The following is a 20,139-nucleotide window of genomic DNA, read 5'->3' on the forward strand; positions in this document are numbered from 1 at the left end:
ACGCGCTATCTCAGAGTTCTTGGGATGCTTTTAAAGCTGCTAAATCTGCATTAAACAACACTTTGGAAGTTACTAATGTTAAGAGGTGAGATTTGCAATAATGGAGGTTTGTAAACTTTTATTTCATATTTTCTTATTTGTTGATTCATTTAATTTGTATTTTTAACACATTGCGAACAAAACAATTATTTGGTTGATATTTTTTTAGCTATGCTTCAACTTATGGATCAAATGTTCCAAATCTCTTGAAAAAAACAAGTCTTCTGCTTAAAGAAGGCAACATAACAGGTGAAAATCTACTAAAGGACATAAACAACCTCATCACAACCATAAGAGAATGCAATGTAACTGTTAGGTGGCTGATGCTGCATACTGTACTAAAACCTGGCCAAACTGATAAGTTAAAAAGATCAAAACAACTCAGAGAATTGGTCATTACAGAAGCCAAGTGTGAGCCTGGACTTCTTTTCAAACTTCTGTTGAACACTGCACAGCTGGAATTGGTAATAAGAGATTTGTACAAACAGCTGCTAACAAACAAAGAGACTCAGTGGGAAGAATTGAAGACTGACACTAACACTAGTTTGCTGGAGTTATCTGAAGTTTTTGGTGGGTCAAAACCACTAACTAGAATTCCTAAAAACGAAAAGCTGCAGTTATGGTTTGTAGAGATTTCCAAGGAAGTGCAATCTCTGTCCCAGGTATGTAATTAAGTCATGTATTACTTCTATAAAATTAGACGTTCAACAATTTCAAAATAAATATATTTTTGACACAAATACATAGTAATTTTTTATTTGGAAAAAGTAGATATTTTATCCCCTTTTTGTAATTTATAAGGATATGCCCCTTTTCCCACTATAATTGTTTTAATACTTTTTGTATATACTAAGTATATACAGCTCATTGGCTAAGGAACTGGCTCACCAGCCAGATGGCCTGGGTTCACTCCTTAGCACAGGTTCCAGAAAATTTTAATTTATAATTTAACTGAGTTGCCACTGTACTTCAGAGGACACATAAAGACGTTGGTTATGCAAGTAGCAGTTAAAACTAAAGATATGAGCCAGACAGTTACATAAATGGAAGATATACAATAAGCTAATTAGCTATGATACAACCAGTTATAACAACAAACAGCTTTCAAATAAAAATGGTTGATTTTTTAAGATCCACATATTATGTAATGTATCCACATATAAAATATATAACTTTCATATATATTACTTCCTTTAAAATCCTGGGTGCTGTTATAAAAATTACATTTCTACAACATAACTTAAGTATAACCAACTGGTTAGAAATTACCCAATGAAGAATTATAGTAAATAATACAATTTATTTATTATAATTCAATCTCTCAATGGCATTTTTTCATAATGTACAGCTGAACAGATGGATTTATAACATAAATAATAATAACATTGTCAATGATACCAACAATCTGGCAACACTATGTGAAAATAATAACATATTTAACAATGTGCCAGGGATTAATAAGGAAATGGCCAATATTTGTCATATCTAAAGTTAAAATAAATATAGTAGTGCCCTGTATATGCCGGTAATATGTTTTGGACATTACAGCGGTTATGTGAAACTGAATAATAACTAGCATTAAACACATCCCGTTAGTACACACATATTATATCTACTGACATTTATAATATTATATATCATCATCACAGCTATTCATTTTTTTAGATTGTGGCAGTGTCAGGCAACATGTTGTAATCCTCTTTTTGAGGTGGGTTAATTCTCTTTAATTTATTTCCCATAATTCTTCATGTTTCTTTGCAGCTTTGGTTATACATATTCAATGCTGTCTGTTTCTGCATTTTGTCATCCAGTTTGTTATTTTCATTATTTTTATGTCCTCTGCTATCTAGAAGGTACTCTCCTCATTAAATGTCTTACAAATTCTTGCTTAACTGTCTTGCTTTTATATATTTTATGTATTTTAGCCACATAGCAAGGTCTAATAAATAACCCTTAGGTTACATTGAATTATATTGAGTTATATTGAAAATATTAGATTTTAAAAACCTTGTGACACAAGGTTGATGGTTGATTCACTTTTAGGGAACATACAGATTAATTATTGTAAAATTAGTTTGATAGCAACAGAAAATTGTGAATATGAAATACAATTAATTGTTTGTACATCATTTTTCTAGGGAGAGGGGCATCCCGTAGCCCTCCCTTACCAGCCGTCACTGTTTGTTAGAGATAATCCTATTTTCGAAATTGTTTTATTCATTTGAAATAGAACTCCTTATCCAACTGAATTATTGTATTGGTAAATGGTAGGATAGTTTGACTATGCCTGAAAGCTTGAGTATTTTAAACTAAAGATGAATATGTTATTTAATTCCTACATAATATATCAGCAATACCAATGGGAGAGGGGTTTCAAGTTATTGATTCATTACGTAGATATCTATATTTATAATGAATATTTGAAATTTTATTTACTTTATGCAAACTTTCATATAAACATAAAATATTTCTCAGGAAAATAGCAGTTCATCTAGAAAAATAGTCCTGTTAATACAAGCCCTGGAAGAAGTACAGGAATTCCACCAACTGGATAACAACATGCAGGTTATCCAATTCCTTTCAGAAACTAGGAAATATCTAGATCAGATGGCCAGAACGATGACTATAAAAGAAGATATTTTGATTAATTTGCAAATAATAGGAGATCTCAGTTATGCTTGGGAACTCATTGATTATTATACCAACATTATGCAACTAGGTAAGTCAAGCCTTGACTTTTCTTCTTAGGGTTCTGTATCCATTAGGACATTAGCACCTACACTAGACCATTTTGTATTACTGCTGATCTAAACAACTTATTCATGTTTTGTTACATGCATTACTGAGTATCGTTTATCCATACATTTTTTCTTCTTTCTGCTCCTCTTGTATCTTCGATCTTACATCCAATCAAGGTTTGATTTCTATGATAAAGATATGACCGAAATACTTAAATGAAATACTTAGATTTCTTTCTTTAATTTGGTTGTTAGTTCATCGTTTTTTTTTTCCATTCTTTTTCAATGTTTACTGATATTACTGACCCATGATATTCTCGGTCTCTTCAATAATATTAGACTCCGAATATTTTCATTTTCTTTTATAACTTTTTTGCATACAAAACCGTAGAATACGTAGCACCTGAGTATTATGTAGATCTTACTTCCTCCATCCGTGCTTTTCCTTCCCAGGTACGTTATTTTGACTACTTGTTAACATAACATAAACAAATGAGACTCAACTAGAGCAGAAGTTAAGTCAACGAGAATACAAATGGATGTGTATTATTAATGTCTTGCTGATAACCATGGTTATGAAATACTAAAAATAAAGGGAAAGGGGATAAGTTTTTAAGGGTAAAAAACATTGAGGGTTTTCATGTTACGTCATTAAGTCGTGGTTTGAGATTAAACTGGGTATACCAACGTGTACATTGGAGCTTACAAGAATAGAGTTATGAGTTATTCACAGATGCAGATAGGTTTTGTTTATACCCTGATTTAAGAAGAGTGAGGGTTTGGATTGGAGAGGATCTGGCCGACAAGAGAGTTTCAGACATTAACACTGGAGGAGGATCTGGTCTGAAAGAGAGTTTCAATATATTGATCATATCTTAGAACCTGTTGTCCTTCCATTTGCCACTGTTAAAGGACTTGATTTGCGTTACATGCAGTATAATGCAAGGCCACATACAGGAACAGTAAGAGATTAGTTTCATAATGAAGATATTACACTTTTACCTTGGCCAGCACAATCGGCAGATTTTAATCTCGTCAAGAATGTATGGAATATGCTTCAAAGACTGATTGCTTCTCATTTGCACAATGTTTATACTAGACAACGTCTGCAAGATTTTCTTACATAGGAATGGATGGGAAAAAATTTAATTTCAAGCAAGCGAAGGCGGTGTTAAGCTGAAATTAAACTCTGAGATAGCGCGTCAGATTATTAAACATATTTGTTGTTAGATTTTTATTTTTTATATTGACTTTTATGTTAAAAATTTCCATCAAATTAGTGCACTTCTTAACTTTTGTTTTATCATTTCATCATAAAGAAATCATATTAGTCTGAAATTGAGATGAATTTATTGTTGACTATTATATCAGACATTATAACTGTATGTCACTTTTTACAATCCAATCAACACTGATGTAAATACGAGAAAAAAACTTATTTGTTCCTGAGACATTTTTGACGTGTGTATTTGTGTTTCTTTGCCTTGTCAATAATCCTTCTCATAATCTATGGAGCACAAGAATACGTTAGCATATTTTCATTATTAACCTTATTAAAATAAACTGCTTCTCTTGTTTTCTTTATATTGGTTGATCGTTTTTCACAATTAACAATCTCTTATATTTTTTTAGGGATCAGAAGAGAACCAACCCTAGTCATTAAAATGCGAGCGGTATTTTTAAAACTTTCTTCTGCTCTGGAAATCCCCCTGCTTCGAATCAACCAAGCCCACAGCGAAGACCTGATATCAGTGTCGCAATACTACAGCAAAGAGCTGGAAATCTATGTTCGAAAAGTATTGCACATTATCCCGAGTATGATGTTTGAAAAATTAGCAAGAATCATCGAGATGCAGACGACTGTACTGAAAGAATTGCCAACCAGAGTTGATAAGGATAAAATCAAGGATTATACTCAGTTAGACGAAAGATTTGAGTTTGCTGAATTGACCAATTCGATATCAGTGTTCAGTCAAGGTGAGATCCACTGATTCCTTAATCGTACTATTTAATCGTTAATGTTGTTACTGTTACTAGTTATATGTAAAAAGTTGAATCGGTTTAATGCTTTATATAATTTTCTCAATATTTTTATTTTTTCTGCGGTGCATTGGTAAATATACAACGATGACGGATTTCCGAGGGGCAAATACGCGACATAATTGTCGCGTAATCAAAATATTAGAATATTTTATTATACGTTAAAAGTTAGTTTATTTGAATGCCACTCATTTTAACTGCGGCGTGAACATACCCCCTTAATGTACTTTATTTACTGGGCTACGCATCCCTTAGACACGATGTTCTTACTCCTCAAGATTGGGTATTAGGATGATGTATAGTCGGCTTCACGGTTCAAAAGATCCGTGTGTGTCAAAGGGCGATGGAGCGTGCTATGTTGGGCGTTTCACTACGAGACAAGATCCCAAATCGCCAGCTACGACAAAGAACAGGAGTGGCTGATGCAGTAGAGAGAGTAGCAACACTAAAATGGAACTGGGCAGGTCACGTGGCTCGAATGACAGATAATAGATGGACAAAGCGGATACTGGAATGGAGACCAAGAGATGATGCCTACCGAAGCAGAGGTCGTCCACCAACACGTTGGACTGACGATCTAAGACGTTGTCATAGGAATTGGATGCAAGAGGCACAAGATCGAAATAGATGGAAAATTATGAGGGAGATCTATGTCCAGCAGTGGATAAGCGAAGATTGAATGATGATGATGATAGTCGGCTGTCCTGTATCCATCCGTTTGTATTCAGCGCTTTTCTGCATTGGATTTTTGTATTAGTGAAGGTTTTCTTCAGGAGTATGGGTTTGGATATCAAGTATATGATTACACCGTGAGGTGGTTTTTCCGGAGTGGGATCCGGTAAACTTTTGCCTAACTCTTAGGTGAGCAGTCCTTAGATTACTTGTAGGTACTACAATAGGGCAGTCATGACGAACATGAGCACCTCCATCGACATTAAGGTCGCACTGCTATTTGGAGAGGGACACGAAATTGAATTTAAATAATGCTAACATTATCTTGTCTAGGAACAAATGTTTAATTTTGTGGTTTTAGGTTCTGTACGTAACACAACAAATAATTTGGGAATAATGTCATACATGTTCAAAGAAAGAAGTTCATACATTGCTGGAAGCAGATCTTGACATAAATTACAGATTAATGGTATGGAATTCTTATATATTTTTCAGGTATGAGGATGATGAAAAGTACTCTAGTAGGTGTCGTACGCTTGGATCCAAAGCAATTACTAGAAGATGGAATACGAAAGGAATTGGTCCAGCATATTTCAAAGGCTTTGCACAATGAGTTGATATTCAGTCCAAAAGCGAGATACGAAGAACTTGATCAGAAACTGAAGAATTTGGTGAGGATCATGGATGGGTACAAAAGATCTTTCGAATATATCCAGGTAAATGATTTACGTACATGTATATTACAGGTATGAGTTATAGAACAATATTGTACTAGTCGGTGTCATATGCCGGAGTTCTCAGCAGTGAAGGGGCACCTGTGTTTCTTAGCCTTAAATTCGGGACTTGATTGACTCTTTTTTAACAATTCTTTCTCTTATAATTTCTTGTTGCCAAAAATTTTTGTTACTTTCTTTTCTTGGTGTAGTAGGTTCATTACATTTTCTCTTCCCTTTTGATATGCTAAACATTGATTGTATTCTGATATTACAATGAAGAGATCTTCTGCATAGTATGAACTGTTGAGATTTTTTATGTGATTCCCAAACTTTACCTCATAAGTACTTAAATGGATAAACACAAATTATATGTTTTTTTTGGGTTTTAGGATTACATAAACGTAAATGGTTTAAAAATATGGCAAGAGGAAGTTACTCGAATTATCAATTACAACGTAGAACAAGAATGTAACGGATTTTTACGGTTCAAGGTTCACCCCTGGCAGAGCGTTTACCAGAATAGATACGTGCCGATACCGATTTTTCCGTCGATAGATCAGAGCGTCAATTTCATCGGTCGGTTGGCGAGAGAAGTCATAAGACTGACAGATCCTAGGTAAGTTGCAGGTTTTTAACTCCTCATTATATTTTTGTAGCAGTAAATGGTGGTTCGTTTGCAGTTTTTTATTTATTTTAATAAACCAAAAGACATTGCACCATTTTATAAATCCGTGGCTTGGTTCTAGGGCCAATGTTAAAATTCTTCGAAATTTAGTGTGGCCCTGATTCTTACTGAGAAAGATTAATACTTTATTGTGTAGAAAGTTCGTAAGTCTATGGACTGTCATAAGCACTGTATGGAAATTCCACCAAGGCCAATGTAAATTACTAGCATGTTTCATATTTTATAAAAACGGCCACAGTAGATATAGGCCCGGGGTTAAAGCTTAATGATGGAATAGTGCAACAATATTTATACGGTATGCATTATATTATGACAAATGATAGAAAATAATTAAAATACTATACATCTTCATTCTCTCTGATGAATGCTGTGGAAATCATTCTATATTCATATTTTTTTAGGTCATCAGTGTATTTGGACACTACAGTTACTTGGTATGAAAACAAAACTCACAAACAAATTATAAACAAACAGACCATCGCTTCCATAGCCTCGGCTATTGAGATAGCGGGATTAGTCGGTTTGGATCGACTATTTTCGTTCATGATTGTTAACGCACTTCAGAAGCTTATAGGTAAGTCTAGGTCTTTCTAATATCCCACAGAAATTTGAGTTCTCACCGTTTTATAAGATCTCTTGGTTTATCGCAACTAACCAAAAATATGTATGAATAAAATTCGGCAGAAGAACTTTCAAAGTGTTATCTTTTGGGCGATAGCATTCTGTATATTTATTTAGTGGAATGTATCCAATCGTTTGGCGTGCATAAGTTATTTAATTGCTATTATAATTGGCTCGTTTGAGAGGAGTATTAGACATTTTTATTCATAACTTTGTTGTCTTCCAAAATTTCATCGTTTTGACATAACATTTATTTAATTTCAATTTTTTATAAACAAAATGATTGTATTCGAAGTCCCTATGACGTCTCACTTTCAAAGAAAATTAATTTGTACTTTTCATGTATCAATGCATACGTTTCCATTGATATCACATTAATTTCTACTTGTGAAGGATGGCTACGGAAAATAAACAAAATAACAATTGTATTAATGTCAAAGATATTTTGCTTATTTTCTATGGATATACTCCCACAAATGTATTCTCTCTTAAATCGATCTTCATTTGAGTCTCTGTAAATTGAAGTTGCTCCCGCCTGATGAATGCACAAATCACAAATTCGGTGTTGGTTTGAGAGCATCTACTATATTACCGGCTCTTAGGAGCATCTCTACATTTCAACTCTCAAAAACTTTTCACAACTGATCCAAATATGGTTTCGGTCGAGGTCACTCCAAGAGTGACTTCCCTTACAAAAAATTCACAGCGTTGGGATTATATTCCTGTACAATTAAGGCATGTGCATATGCGAAATTATGTATATTAATTAGAGTTTTGAGACTGTATTAAGTTTATAAAAAGCTTACAAATACAGTAGACTCCCTCTATAACGAGAATTGAAATGGCAGACTAATTACCTCGTTATAAGCGGATCTCGTTATATTCAACAACAATAGTACTGTGCATACATATGAATATGTAGTTTTCTAAAACATTAACTTTCTATAGTGAAGCCATTCGGAGCAATATAAGATGCTAATAAATACTGTTTGAATGGCGTTTTTGAAAAAAAGTTGTTTACTTTTATTGTCAATGATATACGTTAAAACAAAAAATCTGTATTCTGTATATCTATATAAGCGTATTTTCAAGAATAACATAAACTACTGCGTCTGCAATTTCAAGAAGTCTGTCATTTTTGACTGCTTTAAATTGTCCAGTATTCTATCAAATTTTTTAAAGATGTGAAACAGTTTTATGCTTCTTCATTTGCGTTTTTTCTTTGGATAAAGTTTCTGACAACCTTTAAAACACTTTCCACATCTTGTCTATTAGGACCTATATTATTAGGTGTGAATGGTCAACCCCCTACAATGACACTTTGTGAATCATAAATTGTAAATTTCCGACTAAGAATCATAAATTGTAAGAAGTTTATTGCGGACGGCAGTTAAAATGGGTATTTATTTATAGCTATCGGGCCAAAACATAAAAAACACGTTTTTCAATCTTATTTTCTCTCGTTATAAGCAAATTTACCTCGCTATAGAGGGTTATAGTTTAATAGAAATTTCACGTTACATCTAATGTACCTCGTTATAAGCGAAAACTCGTAATAACCGTGTTCGTTATAGAGGGAGTATACTGTATTACAGTACTTCATTAGTGGCATTATTTTTTGCATATACCTAATAAAATTAAATTATACTCTAAGAACGAAGAAAGGGAGATTCATTGTTCAACCTGATTATAGATGAAATAATAAAAAGAGTAAGAACTAAAAAAGAATACTAAATGGGAGAACAACAGCTTGAAATCATTTGCTATGCAGACGACGCAATACTACTCTCTCAAAGTGAAGATGATGTACAACGTATGCTGCACCAATTTAATATAACCGCCAGAAAATTTATCATGTTAATTTCTCCAAAAAAGACAAAATGCATGGTTATAACAGTAAATTTAGATGTCAATTGGAACTGGAAGGTCAGATAATAGAACACGTGATGGAGTTTAAATATCTAGGCATCACATTATATAGTTACGGAAAGATAAAAACAGAAGTGGAAGATCAAGTAAATAGAGCAAACAGAGTCGCAGGTTGCTTGAATAAAATAATATGGAGAAATAAAAATATTGGGAAAGAAATGAAAAGCAGAATTTACAAAACAGTCATGGACCAATAATGTCATACGCGGCAGAAACACGACCTGACACAGAGAGGACAAAAATGATGTTAGAAACAGCGGAGATGAAAACACTTGATGGTAAAACACTATGGGACAGAGCTAGAAGTACGTATATACGACGTAGATGCAAGGTGGAGAACATCAAGGACTGGGTAAGAAATAGAATTTTGGGTGTCTCTTGAATAATGGCATGATTCTAGGTCATGAAAACATGATATCGCCATTAGCATGGTTTTCGTGGACAAACTGAATCAATTTATTAATGTAGCTCTGACTATTCAAAGCTTCACCCCTCACTCTTCCTTCAAAAGGTCGGGATACACCCCTGTTGGAAATTGCGCACCAGACAAGGATTTTATCTGCAAATGTCGCTTTAGTTTTGTGTCTAACATTGTCAGGCCATTCTTCTACGTTGTCTGTATAAAATCTATCGTTTCTTTTCATTTCAGAATTACTCAAAGTGAATCGTCATCTAAAATAATAGTGACTCGAAGTGAAATACTTTTCGTCATATAAAATAATAATTTTTTCATTGGCAAAGTGTACCAGCCTCAGTTAACAACAGCATCTTGGAATACAAAGTAGTTGCGCTTGAAAGTATTTGGGGCACTTACAACGCTTTCGATATTAAAGACCATTCCTCCTCAATTCCAACGATATCCTACTCTTAGAAGATCTGTATTAACGAGCCAGTTTCCTCTTTGACATTCTAACTTGGTTTTTGGCTCTTCTCAGTAATCTCTCTGACCTCTGTGCAATAATTGCACGTGGTCTTCCACTTTTTGGGTGATTCAGACATGGTGTGTCCTGCTCGCACTGCGCCATTATTCTATAAATAGTTCTGCGTAAAATGTTTTCATTCAGAAATATTCGACAGATTTCAGCTTTGGTTACTCGCCAAACCAACTTGTAGATAGTTTTTCTTATCTTTTATTTACACAACATCTTAAAGCGAACACTTCAAAATAAAAAAATCTCAACATATAGTAAACAAAGTTAACAAACTTTTGTTTCGAAAGGCAAATTGATATTATTCTTTTTTTGTTAATATTACAGCCAATGAATTTTGTGCCACAACTTTTAGAACATACGTTAGTAATGGTTAAGGATAAGACAAAGAAAAAAAGTACAGATATGTGAGGGGAACATACGATGCAGTTAATTTATAAGAGCTAATAAGAGAAATAAAAAGTATAAACTGGCCATTAGTTCTTATTCTTGTACAAGAAATTGGGGTCTGAAATTACAGAGGTACACCCTTTAAAATCTAAGATCAGACAGAATACTGGGAACAGGATTATTGTTGCAAAAGAACTAAAGAAGAAAATACTATCAAAAGAATTAAAAAAAAAATGGAAAAATAGTTTAAAAAAATGGAATCAAATTATATTGGAATAAGATACCAGAATAATAGCATATTTACCAAAGATGACGATGGAAACCCAATTAAAAATAATTAAATATTACATTAAATAACTTAATTAAAAAATAACGGAGAGATGGAGGACATACTGGAGGATTATACAACAAGAGTTGTTAATGGTAACAAAAACGAAGAAATTTAAACTCCAGTACAAGCCATAGCCATACCAGAACAACAGAAATAGAGGCACCGACCAAAGGGGAGATTGTAAATATAATTAAGGACTTGAAGAATAATAAAAGTTCGGGAATTATCGAAATAACAGCAGACATGCCTAAAGATGGTGGGGAGAAATTACATTAGCAGATTTACCAACTAATCAAACAAGTATGGGAAAGTGAGCTAATACCAAAAGATTCGACAAGACCACTGTATACCTGTTCATAAGAAATAAAACAAACTACAGTGTACAAACTACAATACAATAACTTAACGCATTAAAATTATAATTAATAAATATACTGAAAACTTATTAGGCGAATACCAAGCGGGCTCCAGATCAAACAAATCAGTATTATACCATATATTTACTTTAAAGGATATACAAAGTAGCAGTTACGAATATAAAAATACACTATATTCAATATTGATTGACTTTAAGTAGGCATGTGATAAAATAGACTGTCAACAAATGTGTAATGTCATGGGAGAGCTAGGAAAACCTATCAAGATGATCAAGTTTATCAGAATGACTGTAAAACAAACCCAGTATGAAGGAGCTTGGAAAGGACACAGGTTTAAAATATTTGCAGTAGAACGGGTTCTCAGACATATCTCTATCAAAGATGCTCTTTAATATGGTGTTGGAAATAATAATTAGAAAGAGCAAATTCGAAACGAAAGAAACAAGATTATATTAGACTGTTCAATAAGTTTTGAGGCTCGTTAAGAGAGGGCGTTGCCGCTGGCCTAAATTTTTTTGTTATGTTGGTAAACTCTTCATATGAACAAGTTTCATTTCAATCTGTCAATTCATCCTTTGTTTACAAGCCATTTAGTATCGTCGTTTCACAGTATTTTTACAATGGAAAAAATTAAGTATTATGCAGTGATTGAATTTTTATGTTTGGAAGGTTTAAAAGTAAAGGAAATTTATGCACAAATGTTGAAAATCAATAAGGACGCTTCGCCTTCAATTTGTACAGTGGAAAGGTGAGCCTGAGGTCATTATAGTCTATCTTATTTGATATCAGAACATTCATTAGTTGATCATGTTGTACTTTGTCGAATGCTTTATTATAGTCAATAAAAAGTAATACGCGACAGAGAGTTAAAGCTTTACGAAGCTGGCATAATATATTAACTATAACTATAACAGAAACTAACATTTCGGATCTGTGAAAATCTGCCACCACATATCGGATCCACCACAAGAATAATATTTATATCTTGTTTAAGCATCATCCATCAATTCTTTGTTTAGACTTCTTCTTCTTCAAGTGCCCTGTCCGTTGCGAACGTTGGCTATTAACATGGCAATTCTGATCTTGTTTGCGGCGCTTCTGAACAGTTCGACCGATGTGAGCCCGAACCACTTCCTCAGATTTTGGAGCCACGAGTGTCTTCTCCTGCCTGGCCCTCGCTTACTGTCTATTTTTTCGTGGACAATCAATTGCAGTAGACGGTACTTATCGTATCTCAATATGTGGCCTAGATATTCAAGCTTTCTTTGTTTAATTGTATTCACGATTTGTTTCTCCTTTCCGATTCTTTGGATTACCTCTATGTTGGTGACATGTTCGGTCCAGGATATACGAAGAATGCGTCGGTACACTCACATTTCGAATGCTTTGTTTAGACTTACGTAATCTAATACAAGTTCATTGCGTTTTCTTATTGAAGATACGTCTTTATTTATTTGTAAGGGCTTTTTAAAATCCATTCCCCTGTTTTTCATTTTATTGGTAGAAATTGTTACAATTTTATAAATTTTAGGATATTTCGAAAACAAAAACGTAAAAATAGCATCCTGGACCAACATAATTACTTCAATCCAAAAGGAAATGAAGCAGTCAGAAGAATTCGTCAATCCTTTGAAAATATACCAAACGTACGTTAATCGTTGTACTAAAATTTGGGGAGATTTTCTAGAAAACATTTGTTGGTCGGTCAGTTGCAGTTGCTGAGAAACCTCATAGCTTTCTATCTGAACACTTCGTGTAAGTTTAATGCCAAAAACTTGGAATTTTCACTGCGATCACTCGATAAGTAAGTACTATTTGGTTTGTAGAAAGCTACACCTTTTTTAAATTCTTCAAGTATACAGTTTAAAAGAAAGACAGTTAATATTTGATTTCACGTATAGTGCCTCTATATATTCGCTTATGCGTATTTCATCCTAGCAGGAATCATCAGAGCGACTGGTACACAAGCTCTAAACGTGAAAACAAATAATTTGTGATTTGCCTTGCAATTTTTAAAAGGCACAGATTAAAGCAAAAATCTGAATTTTGGTTTCGTCAATAGAAATTTTCGGATTTCTACTTTCGCGATTTATACAGTTTAGTTATTTCTGTAATTCTCTAATTATTTACATTTAATGAAAAATTGAATCTATTTTAGGGCTCTTCTCATGGACATCCAAAATGATAGGCACCATCCCAGTGAAAATCTTCTCGAATCGCTCTCCAGCTACTTCGATTACGCCGGTTTGTATCAGCCGTTCAATAAAATCTATACGACAGCAGCTAACAACCTGGACCATTCTGTAACGATGTTTATATTCGTCATATCACATTTGCACAAGTTGTTTTTACCACAAAATGCAGGTAATATTCTTACATATTCTTTTGGTGACGGCGTTTCATAACTTGTTACAACGCGTATTTTTCATTTCAAAACTAAACTTAAAGTACGAAATAGTTGTCAGTGGCGTCACTTGAAATTCAAAATCAATTTTTTGAGAGGTAATGCATTTTCCAAATTATATGCAAACATCTAAAAATAACTTCTGCATTTCTTATTAAATTGCAGTGGTGGCTGGTGAGGGAGGACTGTGCTCCACAGCACTATAAACATGATGTACAAACAATTAATTGTAGTTCATATTTTCTTATTTCATATTCACACCTTTCCGTTCAAACTTTATTCACTTTTCTGTTGAAACTTTATTTCATTAGGTATGTATATAACCGAAATTGTACAATAAATACATTAGTTTTAAGCGTACGCACTATATTCGGGGCTGATTTTATAACGCCCGATAATGGCATCGGGCCTCGAAAAAGGAGATTCGATAAAAACTGTGTAACCGTTTCAAAAAATTTATTATTATAGTCCCTAGTAAATATTCAAATCAATGTTGCTCACGCCATTTATCCGCTGAGTGCTTTTAAATTACCTCACGGACCCTACTGTAATTCCTAATAGCTAAAATCAGAGCATTCGTTAACTCCGCGAAATTCATCGTCCCTTTCTCTCTTTGAACGTCCAACAAACAGGACGAAAATTTTGTTTGAGTGGTCTCTTGACGAGGTAAGCCCAAAAATGTCTTTTTTTATATATTTTCAAATAAATATTTATTTTAGACTCTTACCGGGAGCCCCAATAGTTGCTAGAACTATGATTATTGGCTCGAAGTTATCTAAATAGCTATTAGTCCATGTAAAAGTAAGTAAAGTTCATTTAATTTTAGTGGAGCTTTAAAGCGTCTGACAAAAGTTCTGGTCCATGACAAGTGTCTGACACTTATTACAGTATTTTCAAAATAATATTCTACAAAATATGTATAAAAATCAGTTATGTAAATTTAAGTTAAATAGCTCTTATTTTTAGTTACCTTTCTCACCTGGTACCTGCCCAGGTGTCACTCAGGAAGTTTCATAAATACGCAGGTATTCAAAGCACACGAGACGCTACTCAGACTCTAAGGTTTCATCTGTGTGAAAATAAGTTATGTCTGATCGCTCTGGGATCTTACTCTATATGGATTTATGGTATGTTTCTGAAACCAAAAATTCTAAGAATATCCTATTTCCTTAGCCGCCCAATCCTATATATTTTTATGGTGGATATTATGTTCCTGCTGTGATAAATCCAACATTTCTGCCAGCCCGAGTACCTAGAGGGTAAAAAAATATATCCTTTCTACACGCCACACCAGCATTTGGATAATTCAGCTTGTACCCATTTTATATTTTTTTTATTGAACAGTGAAGATTATCTATGAACTAAATAACAGTGAAGTGATTTATTATTGATATTTCAATTACAATAAAAATCTATTTTCTACCTAATATACAAAGGTATTTTTTTATGTGAACGAATTTCGAAATTTGGGATAAATTATAATTTTATTTTCATATATTTCTTATTCATAATCTAATGCCAAGTTATAAAATGTTGGTTTTCTTACGATGGGATTTTAATTTTAGTTTCGTATAAGCACTTCTCATTTGTAATTCAATACCGTAAAACTCTGAGATAGCGCGTCTTTTCTGGGATGACGTAACTTTTTAACGTAGAATCTTTTAATAACCTTTTGTTCCTTACAAAATAATAAAGGTTAACTTTGTTTTAAATTTTTCATTTTATTTCTTTGTCTGAGCCCGTTTCCTTACGAGCATAAACTATTAAGGAATGGCACCCATTTGATTTTAATTTTAAAAATAATACAAGCAGCTTCTATATAATTTTTGAAGGAACCGCACCCAAACTCTCCGACACGAGCAGAAAGGCCTAGATTGTTTGTGTACCTAGGTTGCTCAAGTTACAACTGAAACTAAAATATGTTAAATGTATTTTGAGGTTCAGTAAAATGAAATAATTTTCTCTGTATTAAAGGTGTTTTCCAGGCGTCTCTCTAAAACCTACGTCTCTATAAAAGTGCCCACTTCCTTAGATACTCTTCCGAATGCAGCATTGACTTTTTTATAGCTCGCAATACTGGACACTTTGATTCATGTAAGGTAAGCGTCAAATATGAACCGATATTTCTATTCGGTGAGTAACCTATAATTACGTAGTAGTGGAAGGTATCATACCTAATCTCTGTTTCCCATGTATCCGCGGATAGTTACGTGTTCGACGTGTAAGAGGAAAATACTATGTTCATTTGCGTAACGAATAAAATTTCTTTCAAAAGAATATTTCGATGATTACATAATGCATCGTGCATAATGGGGAATCTGTTTTCAATGCTTAAATGAAATTTTTTGGGCAACGTAACTAACCAACTCGATCCAAAAATAAGCAAGGAATATATGTATGCCATTCGTCAATAATTGCGACAGATCGTCGACTAAACGCAGCAGAAATTTAACAAACGAAAACCAGTGAGAGTAAGCTATGACAGTGTCCAGTATCCATCTTCTTTAGACACCATCTATACTAAAGAAGTTCTGAAACTGTTTTCTTGTGGAGTTTTAAAGTTAAATATTATTTTATATTGGCTTAAACCACAATTTTTTTTTATATTTCGATTTCCAATTCGGTCATCGTTTTCAAAAATATTTAAAATAAAAATAATTAATGATCTTAACCTGTAAATGTTGGCGCTGGGTGGTAATACCAATTTGACAGTGTGTATTCCTAGTATGGCACATGTCAACCAATTATACCTTTTTGTGACCTTTACCAGACATATGCGGAGAAGTAGAGGGGTACGTACGATTTGAAATTAATGGACTTAGCTGAGAGTTCTATGACAAGCTGGTAAAGCTGGTAAAGTTATAGTGTGTTATTACTCAATAGTTAGTTTATTACTTAATAGACTCAAAATATCTTCAACATGTGATTTTAGCGCCGATTCAAAATTGTTGCAATTTTCTTTGATTCATTATATTTTATTTATTTTCAGGAAATGTTAATAAAAGAACTCAAGACCAAATAGATGGAATAGCCTTTACTCTGAGATAGCGCGCGACTCTGAGACAGTTCCATTCTTATTTGAACAGAGAATTTATAAGGCATTTGAGCAATTATACTTTACAATTGACCAAACATAACAGCAGGTGAGATTTCAATTTATTTACTAGATGTAAAAATATTTGTCTAATAAATATGAGGTTCGGCATTCAGATAATTAATTCTGTTTTGACATATTTTTGGTGTGGGAGAAATCTTTTTTAAATGAATTTCCAACGATTTTTGTAACTTCTTTAAAATACCGTTCCATAATAAATGCATTACAAAATTTCATTCGATGCCGCCGGCCAATAAGTGGCCGCTAGGCTGTGTTCGCTTGTGCCACCGACCACATACGGGGCCGCTTGTACTTTTCGGGGATTGTACAATGTGCTTGTCGGGCGTCGGCTGTCGCCTGTCGCATAAATCGGTTAGTTGATTGCTGACGTTAACAGCGGGAATGTGCTTTTCATTTCGACGCGGTAAAGAAGTGTTTTAACGGTCATTGTGCATAGTTGGATTTCGTTTACGAACTTATATTTTTTTGTAAGGACAGTTAAAATTTTAGATTGAAAGTATATTTTGTGTTGGTTATAGGCTGTTTTAGTATAGAATTTTTTTTATTTTATAATTGGAACCATTGTTATAGTGTAACAATGAATTCAGAAAATGAGACTGGGCCTTCAAAACCCAAAAAGGCAAGGAAACAAAATCGGGCTCTTACGATTGATGAGCTGGAAGATCTAGTAAATCGTTCGCTAAATGAAGACGAATCTTTTTTGTCTAGTGGGTCAGAATATGAATTATCTGGTTCTGACTCGAGTTCTGAAGGAGAGGAAGAGGTACAACAGTCAGATAATAGTGATTTAGTGAGGCAGGTGAACTTCGCTCAACAAAAACCATCCACTCGCACGGCGGAATCGAATTGGACAGAAAATTCACAAGCTCCAAATGACTTGAAAATATTGAATTTTACAAGAAAACAAAAGTTGTTAGTTCGTCATCCAGGGAATAGTCTAATGCATTTTTTTCCTTATTATTTGATCTTGAGTTTTTAAATTTTATAGTTGAAGAGACGAATAAAAATGCGGTTGCTGTTTTATCCATGAGTAGTGGAGACAAGTCGCGTATTGCTTCCTGGAAATAATTATCAATTGATGAATTTAGAGTTTTTCTTGGTCTTCTGTTTCACATGGGAACATTTCAACTGTCCAAAATACAAGACTATTGAAAACAGATAGATTATTATTTAATTTACTGATTTTTCATACACAATTATTTCAACACATGAGTAGAAATAGGTTTTTATTAATTTTGAGATGTCTGCAGTTTTACTCCGAAGAAGATGCGACTAATAAATCCAATAAAGATGTTCTAAGACAAATAAGACGAGTACTAGATTAGTTTAATAGTAAAATGGAAACCATATATTATCCGGGAAGAGAACTTTTTTTAGATGAGAGCATGATGCTGTGGCGAGATCGATTGGCTTTTAGACAATATATTAAGAACATATGACACAAGTACGGAATAATATTGTAGATGTTGACCGAGTCAAATGGAACGGTGCTCAGATTTCGCGTTTATACAGGGGCAAATGATGCAGAAGAGCTAAGCGGTACGGGACACGCTTCAAAAGTCGTCATGAATTTGATGGAGGGCTTATTAGATAATGGCCATGCCCTATGTATGGACAATTACTACAACAGCTGTGCGCTTTCTGCTAGTCTTCTCAATAGAAAAACGTGTAGCACTGGAACGTTAAGGGCCAACTTAAAAGATAATCCTCAAGAAGTTTCGAAGGGAAAGTTAAAAAAAGGAGAAAATGTGTCTTTATTCAAAGATGACACACATGTGGGTAAATGGAAGGACAAGCCCGAAGTAATGTATATAACTTCGAGTATTTATCAACAAAAGAGAGCAAGAAGTTCGAAAATCTATGGCTATTATGGAATATAACAAGTATATGTCCGGAATTGATCATCAAGATCAACTGTTATCGTACTAGCCATGTGAAAGGAAAACCATCTGGTACAAGAAACTCCTAATTCATACAGTCCAAATTCTTATGTTAAATGTCTTAAAGCTATATAAGATATACTCTGGCGAGACAAAATGCCTTTGTACGATTTTAGGCTATGTATAATAAATGGGCTATTACCAATAAAACCACCACTTGAAATTGCTCCTAAACATATACAACCAAGCCACACTTTCAGTAAGATAACTGAAATATACCAAGATAAAAACAATTACAATAGAATAAAGCAAAAAAGGCTTCGTTATTGCACCAAAGACGGAAAAGGAAGAAAATGCACCATATTCCAGTGCAACGAATTCGATGAAAAACCAGGGCTGTGTCCAGAATGTTTTAACAAATATCATAGTTTGTAATATATGCTTTTTGTTATGCTTTGTTTTTGTTATTGAACTAACATGATTTTTTGGACTAAATGTATGTGCCAGTTTGAAAAGAATTTTATTAAATTTTTTTATTTTTTAGTATTTTTTATACTATGCTCCTATTTTGTGTTCTAAATACCATTTTGTGTTCTTATTTTTATATTTTCCTAATAAATATTTTTTTATTTGTATAAGATCCCGTACGGGACCGTCGGCTTCTAACAATATTATTTTGATAACATTTGTGGCCAGTGCCGCCGGCCACTGAGTGGTCGAATTTTCTTCCTCCTCTGAAGGCTGTTTTTCCCACAAATGTTTCACTTACCATATAAAGTTTTGTTTATTTGTTATATGCCCCTCAAATAAAGTAAAAATGTCTTCTGGCCTCTGACGACTGATACCTACTTCCGTCGCGGCAGCGAATGGGTTATATCTTTATTTTGAACCAGAAATAAAGCAAAACGCCTAAAAAGCAACGTTATAGTTCACATATAATATAATACAAATTTCTGAGAGTAAAAAAATGATTTGTTCGTTCCATTTCATTTGAATTTTTCACTTAATCGTATGGCAAAAGTTCAAAGGTTTTATAATACCTCTTCTTGTATGGCCAACAGATAATGTTGGAGCTAAGGCATTACTTAACTTGGAAAGGATATTCAGGTTCTTTCCAATGGTTAAGGGAGAATTAAGATACATCTGAACTCTACAAACTCTGTGTTTATTCCAAGCTTATTGAATATAAATATGGATTCTTGCAATTGCAACATTGGTTGCTCAACAGCAGAGTGCCTTTAAACACGTGGTCAGTTTACTCTGAGATAGCGCG

General features: G+C 33.6%; 1 protein-coding gene across 1 annotated transcript; it reads left to right on the forward strand.

Moving 5' to 3' along the window:
* Window positions 1-5: 5 nt before the first annotated feature.
* LOC140431998 (WASH complex subunit 5-like) lies at window positions 6-16,919 on the forward strand (the record flags this gene model as incomplete). Its single annotated transcript, XM_072519862.1, is given in 11 exon segments — window positions 6-85; window positions 209-701; window positions 2,515-2,758; window positions 4,410-4,754; window positions 5,985-6,205; window positions 6,595-6,821; window positions 7,292-7,464; window positions 12,999-13,157; window positions 13,160-13,271; window positions 13,626-13,831; window positions 16,861-16,919. Coding segments are annotated over 11 exon segments (2,319 nt in total), but the record flags the coding sequence as incomplete, so codon positions are not given.
* Window positions 16,920-20,139: the final 3,220 nt, after the last annotated feature.

This window comes from Diabrotica undecimpunctata, unplaced genomic scaffold, assembly GCF_040954645.1.
Source record: "Diabrotica undecimpunctata isolate CICGRU unplaced genomic scaffold, icDiaUnde3 ctg00001264.1, whole genome shotgun sequence".
Classification (NCBI taxonomy): Eukaryota; Metazoa; Arthropoda; class Insecta; order Coleoptera; family Chrysomelidae; genus Diabrotica; species Diabrotica undecimpunctata.